Here is a 14240-nt window from a genome sequence, read left to right on the forward strand (position 1 = left end):
GTTAGGGCAGCTCAAAGGTTGTAATTAGCAACCGATTTTGAACCGCAAAATGCTTTTTTTCAAGGCAAATAAAAAAAAATTGAAGGTTGTTGGGGGATGAGACCGGATACCTCCAAATTTCGATAGCTCGTTGTAAGTTAGAATCCAAACCCCAGCATCGAAGGAATTCTGCTACTCCCAGCAGAATGACCGAGTATACACGGATCCAGCGGCGCCTTTCTCTCCAACAAACTAACACATTTTGCACTGATAGCACAGGTTTATTTAAAACATTTAACACAAACTATATGCTTAATTTTATTTTCTTAACTGTTACAATTAATGACTTAAATTAAATGAATAGATTAGCATGCGGTTCCACCGCCCATGCTATCCGGTGATTGGAAGGAGACTGGCGCGCTGCTCCAGCAGCGCTTTAATAGATAACGATCCTAGATGGGCCGTGCGATGTTATCTGGCAGCGGTCGGCGGTGGGATGAAGTTCTGGTTGACTGCCTCTCTCCTGGCGACGCCTCATCGATCGGCTTATCGGTGGCATCTCTCCGTTGATCGATTCTCGCTCTAGCAGCGATCGGGTCAATTCCTTCGGCGATCGATGGGTTTATCGGTAGCACGTCTTCGGCTCTAGCTCCAGCTTCGATATCGCTCCAGCAGCGATCGGTGTCGATGAGAAAATGATAGCGGCTGGTCACTCATTGTCTGCTCTGCAGTAGCCGATGTGGATTGATCGGCTTCCTTATGCAGCAGTGTGGCTCGTTCTGTGATATTGTTTTTTGTTGGCTCGTTCTGTGATATTGTAAGGGTTGTAGCGTTGGGGTACTTGCGAACATCCTCACCCACCCAGAAATTGTAGATTTCTGAAAAGGAAGAAAAAACAGATCCTCTTCGGCGGGACGGGATTGTGGGTAGGTGTACGCTAAGCTTCCTCATCATCCTGCACTGGAAGCAAGCAAATTTTCTCCACTGGGCGTGTCAAATTTCCCGTGGCTGTCTTCAGTGTTACGACTCGCACTACGTTGTCAGCCGAGGGATGCAGCTGGCAGATTCTACCCATCTTCCACTTCATAGGGGGCAAATTTTCGTCCTTAACGACGACCAATTTTCCTTCTTCAATGGGGACGGCTGGCTTCCAACGTTTTGTTCGACCTTGCAACTGACACAAATATTCTTGTCTCCATCGTTTCCAGAAGGTCTGCAGATGACGCTGCATTGATTGTCAATGGTTAAGCCGAGAGGTTGGCAATTGACCTACGTTTGGTTCGGGGATGGCTTGCAGGGACGAGCCGATCAAAAAGTGTGCCGGTGTTAATGGCTCCAAATCATTCGGATCGTCACTTTGCGGCGTAAGGGGGCGGGAATTGAGGCAAGCTTCTACCTGCACCAGTAGCGTGCTGAAATCTTCCGGCGAAAGGGGTGTTTCGCCTATCACTCTCAATAGACGATGTTTTGCAGATCGGACTGCCGCTTCCCAGATACCGCCAAAGTGGGGGGCGCTCGGTGGATTGAAATGCCAATGTATGCCCTCCTTGGCACACTCTCTGGATACTGCATCGTGGTGGTCTCGACTCTTTAAAACCTTCAAAAATTCTGACAATTTGTTATGTGCACCGACAAAGTTGGTTCCGTTGTCGGAAAAAATATCTGAACATCGGCCTCGTCTACCCACGAATCGTCGCAGTGCCTGGAGGAACCGTTCGGTAGACAGATCCGTAACCAGTTCCATATGGACCGCCTTTGTACAGAGACAAATGAAAATGGCTACGTAAGCCTTTACTGCTGGCCGCCTTGGAAGTGGTCGAACGAAAACTGGACCAAAGTAGTCAACTCCGGTACGGGAGAATGGAACAGCTGATGGTTTTGAACGGAAACATTTCAGGCATTTGTGTATAATCTGTCTCGCTAGACTTCTGCCACCCAATGGCCAAAACCTAAGCCTGACGACTGACAATAATAACTGCGGCCCAGCGTGAAGAAGTCGAACGTGGTAGTAATCCAACAGCATGCGGGTGAAACGGTGTCGTGCCGGCAATGCAACCGGGTGTTTTACTTCATCTGGCTCTAACGAATTTTTCAACCTTCCGCCCAATCGTATCACCTGATCCTTGCTGATAAACGGGTTGAACCATCTCAATGGAGAGTTTTTTGGCACACTAGCTCCCTTTGATAACTTAGACCATTCATCCGCAGAACACTCCTTTTGTATTTGACGCACCCATACCGTTTCTGCTTCCTTCAATTCCGTGCTATTTAAAAATTCTGATTGAACCTTCTCTTTGCGATGTGTCCGCAGCAACTTTATGAATCGCAAGCAATATGCTGTAACACGGATAAGCGAGGTGTAAGACGAGAATTTGGCAAGCCATGTTTCATTGAATTCATTGTTAGTAGAAACAACAGCGGCAATTACAGAACGACGTCTCTCCTCATCCCCTTCTTCTGCGCGTAAGTTCACTGAAGCATTTGGCCAGGAAGCCATCTCTAGTTTTAGCCAATCGGGACCTTCCCACCAGGAAGTGTTTTGTAGTATTTCTCCTGGCAAAATCCCTCGGGAAATCAAGTCAGCCCGATTCTGCGCACCAGGGACATGCCTCCATTGGCCACACTCGGTGATAGTTTGAATGTTTGCTGTTCGATTGGCCACATATGTGGACCAAGTTGTGGGTGTAGCTGAAATCCATCGTAACACGCAGGTTGAGTCCGTCCAAAAATAAGCTCGTGTCGCTAGGCGTATCGCGCCATTTACCTTTTCGAACAGTTTCGCTGCTAGTTCTGCACCGCAAAGCTCTAGCCGCGGAATCGTTTGACATTTTAGTGGAGCTATTCTTGATTTGGAAGATAATAGGTGCACTCTGACCTCTCCCCCAGCGTTTATACTCTTCAAATATAGACATGCACCGTATGCCTTCTCCGAGGCATCAGAAAAACAATGAATCACCACGGCGACAGGCTGTGGGATAATAACACACCGCTTAATACGCAACTCATTCAGTTGGGGAATTTGTTCCTGAAATTTCACCCAAGCCTCACCCACCGTTGGAGGCAGTGATTGATCCCAGCTCAGAGGGTTACCGCCGTCGTCGCGTAACGTCCATAACCTTTGCATGAAAATTTTTGCTGACGTGATAGTAGCGCCTAACAGTCCCAGTGGGTCGAAGAGTGTAGCTATGACCGACAGTACATATCGTTTAGTTAGTGGTAATTTATCCTTTAGAGTAGGGATAGAAAAACTGAATTTAAGTGTATCTGGCACAGGCATCCAGGTCAAGCCTAATGTTTTCACCGATGAGTCTGGATCAAGATTAATTCCTTCCAAAGCGCGAATGGCCAATCCATTCTCAGGAAGGCCCTTTAATACGTCTGGAGAGTTCGAAGCCCACTTTCTAAGCCGGAAACCTCCCCGTGACATCATTTTATCTAACTGAATCCTCAGTTCTAGCGCAGTTTCTATGCTGTCCGCCCCTGTGATGACATCATCCATGTAGGTGTCATGGATTGTAGCACTCGCCGCTAGCGGAAACCGTTCTTGTTCGTCAACTGCCAGTTGATGTAGAGTCCTGGTGGCCAGAAATGGGGCTGGTTTAGTTCCGTAGGTTACGGTATTAAGCTCGTAGGTTTGAGCTTTCTCGGATGGCGAGTTTCGCCAAAGGATGCATTGGAGCGGTCGATCTTCGGGACAAATGTTTATTTGGCGGAACATTTTCTCCACGTCGGACACGAGCATGACTTGCTTGGTCCTACTTCGCAGGATAATTGAACGAAGATCTTCCTGTATCACTGGCCCCACCAGTAAAACGTCGTTGAGAGACATCCCAGTGGTCGTTTTACATGAGGCATCGAACACGACCCTGACCTTAGTGGTGGTACTAGATTCTTTGACGACGGGATGGTGCGGCAAGTAGCATCGTTGAACCGAATCCGTGTCGTCGATCCTCTGCATGTGCCCGAGTCGCCGATATTCGTCCATAAAAGTGGTATATTCCTTTCGCAGATTTTCATCTCTTGCCAGTCTACGTTCGGTTCCCTGAAGACGTCTGAATGCGATGTCCCTTGAATCGCCCAGGTTGAATAGGATGTCCTTCCTTTTCGGTAAGGCAACGGTGTAACGCCCATCTGTGTTGCGTTGTACCGTCTGTGTGAAAATGTCTTCACATCGTCGTTCCTCTGGTGAATAAGTTCTAACAGTATCCACCTCTTCACAAGCCCAGAAGCGAGAGATTAATGTATCTAGCTGTTCTGAAGTAGACACATTGCATCTGATTTGCCAGGATTGGCTTGGTGCTGCAGAACCACCGCAAATTACCCAGCCGAAGACCGATTCATTTAGTGTAGGTAGTTGCTCTCCCAACGAAATCCTTCGGCCAGTTTCAAAGAAATCAAAGAATGCTTCAATACCTAGCACTAAGTCCACCCCATGAGATTCGAAGAATGCTGGATCGGCTAATTGGATGCCGCTCGGGATGTTCCACCTTTCCGTATCAATTGTTGTAGTAGGAAGACTAACTGTTACTCTTGGAAGAACTAGAAAGCTTAGTTCGCGCGTGAACGGTGAAACTCGAGACCGTATTAACGTTCTTAACCTCTGCTTTACTATGGTTGAAGCTTGACCTATCCCGACGACCGATATATTAACCCGATCACGAGTCACCTTCAAACGTTGGCTTAACCGTTCGGTGATAAAATTACTCTCTGATCCTGAATCCAGCATAGCGCGGGCAGGGAACCGATTACCATCATCGTCTTCGACCGTGACAACTGCTGTGGCCAGAAGCACATGGGAAGCATACTGACGAGCTGCTCCGGATACCTGAATATTCACGGCTGCCATATTAGCCGTTTGGGTGGAGGCTGGATTGTCCGATTCCTTGGAAGGTAGTGTATTATCCCTTGCAACCGCTGCAACCTTGGTTTCCTTCTCCCTTTGATTGAAACAAACTAACGTATGGTGACGACCTCTGCAGTTCCTACACGAATATTTGGATGTGCAATTTTTCGCCTGATGGCCAACTCGGAAGCAATTGCGGCAAAGAGCATGACTTTTTAATAATGCATCTCTTTCCACCACTGTCATTTCCTGGAATGTGCTGCACAAATAAAGCGGATGGTCCGACGTACAAGCCGTACAGCGTCCCCCAGACGCTTGGCTGGAATTATAGCATACCCTAGCTATGGAATGTTTCTGCCTTGGATGTTGTTGCGGGACACCCCTAGTGTCACTGCACCTGGATGGTAGGCAGTCCAAAACCTGTACCCTACGTCGTAGAAATTCCGTCAAATCCGCTAAAGTATCCTGTTCCTTTGCTGATGACACCTCTTCCCACCCCCTTCTAGTGACCGGATCCAATCGTGCAGTAAGAATGTTTACTAGAAGGAGGTCCTTGTAGTCCGCCTGTTGAACTACTTGATCCAGTGTCTGCACTATTCTCTCGAAGCCTTCAATGAGAGTATGCAGATCGGATACTGATTCCTTGGTCAGTGTGGGCAAACTGAAAAGCGCTTGAACCTGGCGCTTCCTAAGCTGTTTACAATTGTTGTACCGTTTAAGTAGCAACTCCCAGGCTACCTGATAGTTGGCTCTCGTAATTTGCAGCGGATCGATTAAACTCTTTGGCTCTCCCTGCAAACACCCCTTGAGATAATGGAATTTCTCTACTTCCGGTAGATCTTCCTTCCAGTGGATGAGCGATGTAAACAAATCTCGGAAACTAAACCACTCATCGATGTCTCCATTAAAACTTTGCAATTTAATTTGCGGCAACCGGACGTGGTCCATACCACCGTGCGTTGTAACGTCTCCTACTCGGGTTGAATTTGCTAATCGATGTGGCTCTTCAAGCTCCTTAGTCTTGTCCACCAGAAAGGATTTGACTTCGTAATAACGGTCGCTGAATTCCATTCGCTCTTTTTCTAAACCACTAGTTTCTGCACTGTAGTTATCGTGTGCAAAAATCTCCACCATCACATCGCTAAAACCTTCCCACAGCTCCTCCAATTTGGCAAGGCGTACCTGCACCTCGGTTGCTGTATTGGATTCCTTGAATTCTTGCATAAACCTCCAGATGTCATTGAATGATAGTTGAATTTCCTTCATTCTCGCTGTAAGCGCCCTCATTGACGGCGCCTTCTTGGCTGCTGCTGAATTGGCCGCGGGCATTATGCTGACGTCACCGTTAAACCGATGAGCAAGGAAAAATAGACGTGGTGTAGTAATCTACGATAAATCCTAGCTTGGCTAGGCATATACTGTAAGCACTGACCGACAGAACCAGGTGGTGGTACTCCAAATTTTGCAAAAAAATCTCCTCAAGCCTCGCGACGTCCCAGTCAACCGACAAGTGGATAGCACTCAAACAACAGATAACGAGAGCGAAGAGGAAACAGCGATGTAGTAAGCAGAATGTGCCGGCTTCGGCGGGCATATACCGTGGCAACTTACCACACGAAAAATTATTTGCACCAGAAACAACCGCTTAGTCCTCCAGCAAACGGACTTCAAACGTAAATTGAAACACTCGCAATCATGTGCCTCTCAAGGCAAAGGCTCACCAGAGTTAAAGCAAAACGAAGAGGATCGATTTAAATTTAAGTGTATTATCTGCGTGCCTAGCCACGGCAGTACATATACTAAAGTTTTACCTGAGCAAAAAATATGTTGCGCTGCCTCTTCGATGCTTCAAAATGTTGGAAACTTTCGACCAGTAAGTCCAATGCAGTCCGTTCACTACCGCCAGTGTAGCTTAATATCCGGGAAATGTAGTATAGCGATCAATTATTTCGCCAATCCGGCCGCACCAATGGTTGAACACTTTCCTCGTCATGGAATTTCGATAATCACTCAGGATGCGAATAATCAATTATTTTCGGATCACCAGATAAAGCAAGCATTAGTATTGCGAATTTCTCCCAGCTCGGCTGGACATATAGCATGCAAAGGCTTCACTAACCTGACAAACTATCCAATCGGCAAAGTCCAAGCCAAGAGGATCGATAAAGCGATGGCGTCCACCAAGCCACGCTAGCACTAGAGTACGCTGCTTCTATTGTGAAGTTGAAGCGGGAGCAATGGCGATCCACCCAAGCCACAGCAACTTAAAAGGAGTTGGCCCTTTGTGTGCCGCAATGCACACGGAAGATGGCGTTTTCCAACCACGCCAGTCCAATCAGCGGAAGGAATTATACGCGTCGACCCTGTGCCGACGAATCCAATTGCGAAGCCGGTCCTGGAGCCGGTTCGAAGGACCAAAATGTTGGGGGATGGGACCGGATACCTCCAAATTTCGATAGCTCGTTGTAAGTTAGAATCCAAACCCCAGCATCGAAGGAATTCTGCTACTCCCAGCAGAATGACCGAGTATACACGGATCCAGCGGCGCCTTTCTCTCCAACAAACTAACACATTTTGCACTGATAACACAGGTTTATTTAAAACATTTAACACAAAATATATGCTTAATTTTATTTTCTTAACTGTTACAATTAATGACTTAAATTAAATGAATAGATTAGCATGCGGTTCCACCGCCCATGCTATCCGGTGATTGGAAGGAGACTGGCGCGCTGCTCCAGCAGCGCTTTAATAGATAACGATCCTAGATGGGCCGTGCGATGTTATCTGGCAGCGGTCGGCGGTGGGATGAAGTTCGGGTTGACTGCCTCTCTCCTGGCGACGCCTCATCGATCGGCTTATCGGTGGCATCTCTCCGGTGATCGATTCTCGCTCTAGCAGCGATCGGGTCAATTCCTTCGGCGATCGATGGGTTTATCGGTAGCACGTCTTCGGCTCTAGCTCCAGCTTCGATATCGCTCCAGCAGCGATCGGTGTCGATGAGAAAATGATAGCGGCTGGTCACTCATTGTCTGCTCTGCAGTAGCCGATGTGGATTGATCGGCTTCCTTATGCAGCAGTGTGGCTCGTTCTGTGATATTGTTTTTTGTTGGCTCGTTCTGTGATATTGTAAGGGTTGTAGCGTTGGGGTACTTGCGAACAAAGGTTAATAATTTTCTGGCATCAACACAAGCAGACATTCTGTGCGGGATGCAATCAAATTCTGTTGTAGTTGTCTAATTTTTACTTTATTTAGAAAACCCCCTGTAGGGGCAGCGCAAAGGCTGCGATCAGCATAACCGACATTGAATAATAAACTGCCCTGTTAGAACGCATTCACAAAAGCAGTTAGTTCGACTATGCAGAGCTAATATGAAGTCGATTCAATCAATCAGCATAAACAGAATTTAGTCGTCTCCCAGCTGCCAAGTAGCAACATGATGCAACACGCAACAGCGAGCAAACTAAATCGCTTGATGTTACAAACCGCAATAAGATACGGGTTAAAATCGTTGCGTGTGTGAGAGCATCATCGGTGTTTATTCGCTGGATACAAAAATCGAATGCGAATTGTGGAATAATTTGTCTGAAGAACATTAGGGAATGGAACAACTGAACTGATAGGGCGTGGCCTATTACGTAGCACCCTTCGGCAGTGCTTTGTAAAGGATCGCAAGTTGACTGTTAAAACACGAATGCGATCGCCTTCCACAGTCAGCTTGTCTGCTCGGCATAGTACAGCGATCGCCCGGAGAAAGAGCAGTCAAAGTGGAATTGAACATTTTTTTAGTTCCTAGGTGGCGGTCATTCGCTATAGCAGCGCTCGTTTATTTCGTTCAATCTTTCATTATGTATACGTTCAAGGCACAAAGTGAATGGGGCAGTTGGTACCATTTCAACAGCTTCGCTGAGTTGCGGGCCAGCGAAGACGGCACCGAAGGCGGGAAGTTAAGAATGAAATAATTTTCGGTCGCTTGCGCGGCAATTAACACATGTGATTTGCTATTTCCTAATTGTGTGCTATGCATCTGAGGTGGATGGCCTTTGAAGGTGTAAAAGAAATCATATTTTCTAATCAATATTTTGTACTGTAAAACGGGGTATCATTGATCAGCGGGGTAACATTGATCAGTTTTACCCTTCTCATGAATAGTTGAAATAAAACTGCCCCGTGATTACTTTTGCTAAATTTGAGTAAAACATTTTAGTCTTGTGTCATTCGAGATCTGAACAATATTGCATTGTTTGAAATTTTTTATTGTTTTGATAACCAAATTTAAAAATCAATTCTACCGTTATATTTCTTACTCTCAGTAAGTGCCAAAAAAGCACTTTATACTAGTCGAATATTAAACATTTCGTATTCATTGACACGTTTTCCAGATCCGTTATCTAATTTTCTCAATCAACTAGAGAAAAATTTTTGGAAATTTATTACATTTACAGTTAATTAATTTATGTATGTTAAGAAAGTCCAGTTTTATGCTCTAACCAAGACATCATCCTGGCCTACGCCGTGTTTGGAAAGGCCTTGCATATATGATCAACATACGTTTTCTGCAACGATTGCAGACTTACTTTTACTTTTTTTACGCGGTTGGTTGTACTGCGTTGAAAAAATCCGCGTATAAAAAAACCGCGTAATTTTAAAATACTCTCTTGAAAAAACTCCATTCAATAATAAGATCCAATTAAAAATAATGGCACGTAAGTAAATATAAACTTGAAAAATGATTTAAAAATGGTAACGAAACACACAAAATAAGTTTTAGTGCTTCTAAAATGAAAATTCATTGAAGAACATGACAATAACTTTTTTATAATAATTTTTCTACATGTTTAAGCTTTCGTTTCTTAAACGGAAGTAAATCGCAACGGCCCTGACTCGTATCGTTGTAAAATTATTAATGTATTTTTGTTTCTTCTTCCCGAATCAACAGAAATTGCCTGTTTTTTGATAATAACAGCAAATATATTAAAAATATGCATTATTTAGATTAATAAAACAGAATATCTTATTGTCATGAACCATACGATTGATTTTTACTTTATTGCATTTACTTATACTAAACTTATGTCGCGTAAAAATAATCGTCACTGTGCCACAGTGATTTATAACTTCTTAAGTGATCTAGTGTAGGTTGTAGGTCTTGTTGAGTATAACATTCGCCCATACTAGAAATTTTACAAACACCCTCAAATTCTGAAGTTAGGGTCAAAATACGGTTTTTTGGACCTCAGCGCATATAATATTTTTTAACTCAGTCATTTATCAACCGATTTCTAATATTTAAGCAGTTTTGAAAAGGGGATAAATAGAGCTTTCAAAATATATACAGGTTTTTACTAATATCAATAAAACATGTTGAGTTAATTGAGTTTAAATATAAGTTTTTAGATTTTTCAACGCAGTTTTTCGACTTTATTTGAAATTTGCCGTCTATTGTTTTAAGAAACATACCACAATTATACTATAATTTTGAAAGTATATTTACTTTCGAATCAAATGAAAGTAGTTTTGTGAAAATCGGTTGATATTTGGCTTAGTTACATATTATTTTAGAAAACCAGTATTTTTGGCTTCTATCGCTACAAATGATAAAAAAATGCAAGAACTTTTGATATGATTTAGTGTGGGTTATAGTTTTAGTCAAGTGTTACCTGCGCGTTTACTTCAAGTTTTTCAAAAAACCCCAAATTTTGGAAAGGCGAAAAATAGAAATTTTGATATACATAAATATGTTTAAAGAGTTTACCTATATGTGATGAATAGTTCTAAAATAAATAGGATGATTTATAATTAATAAAATAAGATGATTCTTTTTTTTTCTAAATTTTACCTATATGTGATAAATAGTATGTTACACTCAACAAGACCTATAACCTACACTAGGTTACTTCAGAAGTTCTTGCATTTTTTTTTTCATTTGTAGCACAGTGTAATCCGCGTTAACCGCGTAAAAATAATCCGCGTTATTGTAAAAAATCGCGTAAAAAAAGTCGCGTATAAAAAAACCGCGTAAAAAAGTCCCCAGTGTACTCGCGAAAAAGTGAAAAAACTAATCAATGTTACCCCGTTTTACGGTATATACCTACCTTTTTGAGTTGTTGCGAGCACGAATGGTGATTTTTCTTTAAATGCTGTTAATCAATATACTCCGATAACTTATTTTGATTTTTGAATTTCATAGATTCAAGTGCACTAATGCAGTGCAGACCATGTAACAAAACGAGACGATCAAAAGAATAGGAATTTTGTATTAAAACGTAATTGTATTTGGATACGACGGCCATGTAGCATGTACCACTTTCTCTCTATGAAAAAACAACGGATACAAAAGTTGCGAGCGATTTATTAAAAATATATATATATATATATATATTTAAAACTTATTCCAACCACAAATCGTATTTTTGACAACAACGCGAATGTTAAGCATCTTTTCGGAATTCTCTCGCTACGCCTCAAACGTAAGAATGCTTTAGACTGATTGACTGTTTTTTCGGTCGATCATGAACATAAAAGAAAAACGGAATGGTAATGCAGACAGAACGTTGTACGAAGTTTCCCGAACGGCCTTGAATACCGAGGCCGTGCTCCTTTTGCGGAAACAACTCACGCAGCCCGTTGCATATTCGTGAATGTTGAAGTCTGATTGACTGTTTTTTCGGACGATCATGAACGCAAACGAAAAATGGTATGTGAATGCCGGTATGACGGACATGAAAGACAAAGCGGCGGTCCTTTTGCGGAAGCAAAGGTTGCACGCAGCTCGTTCCATATTCGTTCTGCTTTAAACCGTTCTTTGAAATTGAACATGCTGCAGATACAAGTTGAAAATGAGCGAAGGATCGCACAAAAAGGAAAGCATGTCACTGAACGCGAAAACGTTCAAGCGTCTTTTTAAAAAAGGATTTTTCAAAGCTCTGCCCTTCGGCTATAAAAGAGTGTTTCTGGGAAAACTAGCTACATTCATTAGTCGGAAGGTGAGCTGGATGGACCGTCCACAACGTTGATAGCAGCAGCAGCAGATATCAGCACTCAGCGGTAACAGAATATATCAGCGGGTTGCGCCTGAGGCTGCCTTCAAATTAAACAAATCACTTGCCCTGTGGTTGTTCATCACGTCTCAGGCCTCTGCCTGAGAACGAACGCCAACGCGACCGATCGGGCGAGATTTTTGCCGTACATCAGACGGCACTTCCTCTAATGGAAAAGTTGGATCATTTTGTTCACAAGAATATTACTGTCGGTAATATTACAGAGCTGCGATTGCATTATATCCGATATGGAATTGGACAATTGTTCTTTTGAGGACAAATAAAAAACTTAATTTGAAGAGTTAATAGTTTTGGGTACCAGTAGCAGTATGGTAACAGCCTCAGCGGTAGGTGCAGCCGGTACTTCCATGAGGCGGATGTTATAAGGAAGTAAATGGAAGCGGCATGGCGAAACAGTTCGGGTGTGCTTAGACGCGCGTCATTTTTCGTTGGTTATATTATTACCCACATGAAACGAAGCGCTTTCGTACGATAGCGGCGGTATTAGCGGTAGATGCATTTGCCAACACTTACTCCAGTAAAGCCGTGTCTAATTTTCAATGTGAAAACACCTTTCTATTGTGTTGGCCGTGCATATTAGGCTTCTGCCAGGCTAAACGCGAAAAGCGGCGTGAACCGTTTCGCCCGGCCGTAGGTTAATGTGCAGCCGTAAGTAGAGCTGTGTAAAAGTATTCTACTTCAACCTCGCGGTCGTGGCTTTGCACACAACCCTCCTGTGATTTTTTTATTTAATTTGGAAACCCCCCACTGTAGGGGCAGCGCAAAGGCTGCGATCAGCATAACCGACATTGAATAATTAACTGCCCTGTTAGTACGCATTCACAAAAGCAGTTAGTTCGACTATGCAGAGCTAATATGAAGTCGATTCAATCAATCAGCATAAACAGAATTTCGTCGTCTCTCAGCTGCCAAGTTGCAACATGATGCAACACGCAACAGCGAGCAAACGAAATCGCTTGATGTTACAAACCGCAATAAGATACGGGTTAAAACCGTTGCGTGTGTGAGAGCACCATCGGTGTTTATTCGCTGGATACACTATCTACTGTCTACTGAACGCAATAATCTGCTTACATGCGACACGGGGACGGGAACATTTTCTTCAACCAAGCTGCACAACACGACACAAAACATGTTATTTTGTTGCTTCAATGAGAGTGCTATCGGTCCGGCTCGACAAGAAATCATTTTTGTGCATCCGTGCTACGAAACTGACGAAAAACTCTAGAAACTGAAAAAAGAGGTGGAGCTTATCAAATGATCGCTCTGAGCCGGAATGAAGTCACACATATTTTTCAAGTTATATCATTCCACCACGTACGTAAAATATTTCATTCCTATTTTCATCCCTATATAAGAGCCTGTTTTAGTCGAAGCCGCTCATAACAGTTCTGAAAAGCGACGACAGCAGTCCTCCCTTAGCAGCTGCGGAAGCGAGCAGTGGGTACCATCGATAGCGGATAGCGGCCACAACTGTGGCATGACTGCGGATAAGCGTAGCAGTTTCAGCGGATCTCACCATCGATAGCAGCAGGGCCAGCAGATGCAGGTACAGCGGATACCAATGGCGGCCACAACTGTGGCATGGCTACGGATAGCGTTGCAGTTGCTCAGCAGTTGGGCCAGCGTATAGCGGCCACAACTGTGGCATGGTTATTCATAGCGTAGCTGTTGCAGCGGGTGTATCAGCATCGATAGTAGCAGGGTCAGCTGATGCAACGACACTCCCTTCACTAAAATGCTGTTTCAGCGTGGTAGCGGGAAGCATCAGCAGCAGGCTTGCATGAAGTGAATACATCAGCCAGCAACTTTCTCTAAGGCCTCTGCCATAGTAGACGCGAAAAGCGGCGCGAACCGATTCGCTCGGCCGTAGGTTAATGCACAGCTATACTGATGGCTGTACATTAACCTACAGCCGAGCGAATCGGTTCGCGTCGCTTTTCGCGTCTATTATGGCAGAGGCCTAATGGGAAAGTTGTATCATTTTGTTCAGAAGAATATTATTGTCGGTAATATTACAGAGATGCGATTGCGTAAATCCGATTTTGAATTGAACAATTGTTCTTTTGAGAACAAATAAAACACTTATTTGAAGAGTTAATAGCTTTTGGTACCAATAGCAGTATAGTGACAGCCTCAGCGGTAGATGCAGATGCAGTCGGTACTTCCCTGAGGCGGGAGCAGCACGTCGAAACAGTTCGGGTTATGCTTAGACGCGCGTCATTTTTCGTTGTTGATATTCCCCACATGAAACGACGCGCTTTCGTATGATAGCGGTGGTATTAGCGGTAGATGCATTTGCCAACACTTCCTCCAGTAAAGCTGTGTCTAGTTTTCAATGTGAAAACACCTTTCT

At 43.9% G+C, this 14240-nt stretch overlaps 1 protein-coding gene across 1 annotated transcript; it reads right to left on the minus strand.

Moving 5' to 3' along the window:
• Window positions 1-916: 916 nt before the first annotated feature.
• On the minus strand, window positions 917-6151 carry LOC129717171 (uncharacterized). The gene is made up of 2 exons (XM_055667016.1): window positions 1253-6151; window positions 917-1204 (listed from the first exon to the last, which is right to left on the minus strand). Exons 1-2 carry the CDS (start codon window positions 6149-6151, stop codon window positions 917-919), a joined length of 5187 nt encoding a protein of 1728 aa, XP_055522991.1.
• Window positions 6152-14240: the final 8089 nt, after the last annotated feature.

The sequence above is a fragment of the Wyeomyia smithii genome, chromosome 1, assembly GCF_029784165.1.
Source record: "Wyeomyia smithii strain HCP4-BCI-WySm-NY-G18 chromosome 1, ASM2978416v1, whole genome shotgun sequence".
Taxonomy (NCBI): domain Eukaryota; kingdom Metazoa; phylum Arthropoda; class Insecta; order Diptera; family Culicidae; genus Wyeomyia; species Wyeomyia smithii.

Bases quoted from the DNA above. Each gene is read 5' to 3' on its own strand.
- LOC129717171 (XM_055667016.1), bottom strand. From the start codon at position 6,151: ATGCCCGCGGCCAATTCAGCAGCAGCCAAGAAGGCGCCGTCAATGAGG. The intron at 1,205-1,252 runs GTAGGTCAATTG...CAATCAATGCAG, and splicing joins AAGCCATCCCCGAACCAAAC to CGTCATCTGCAGACCTTCTG.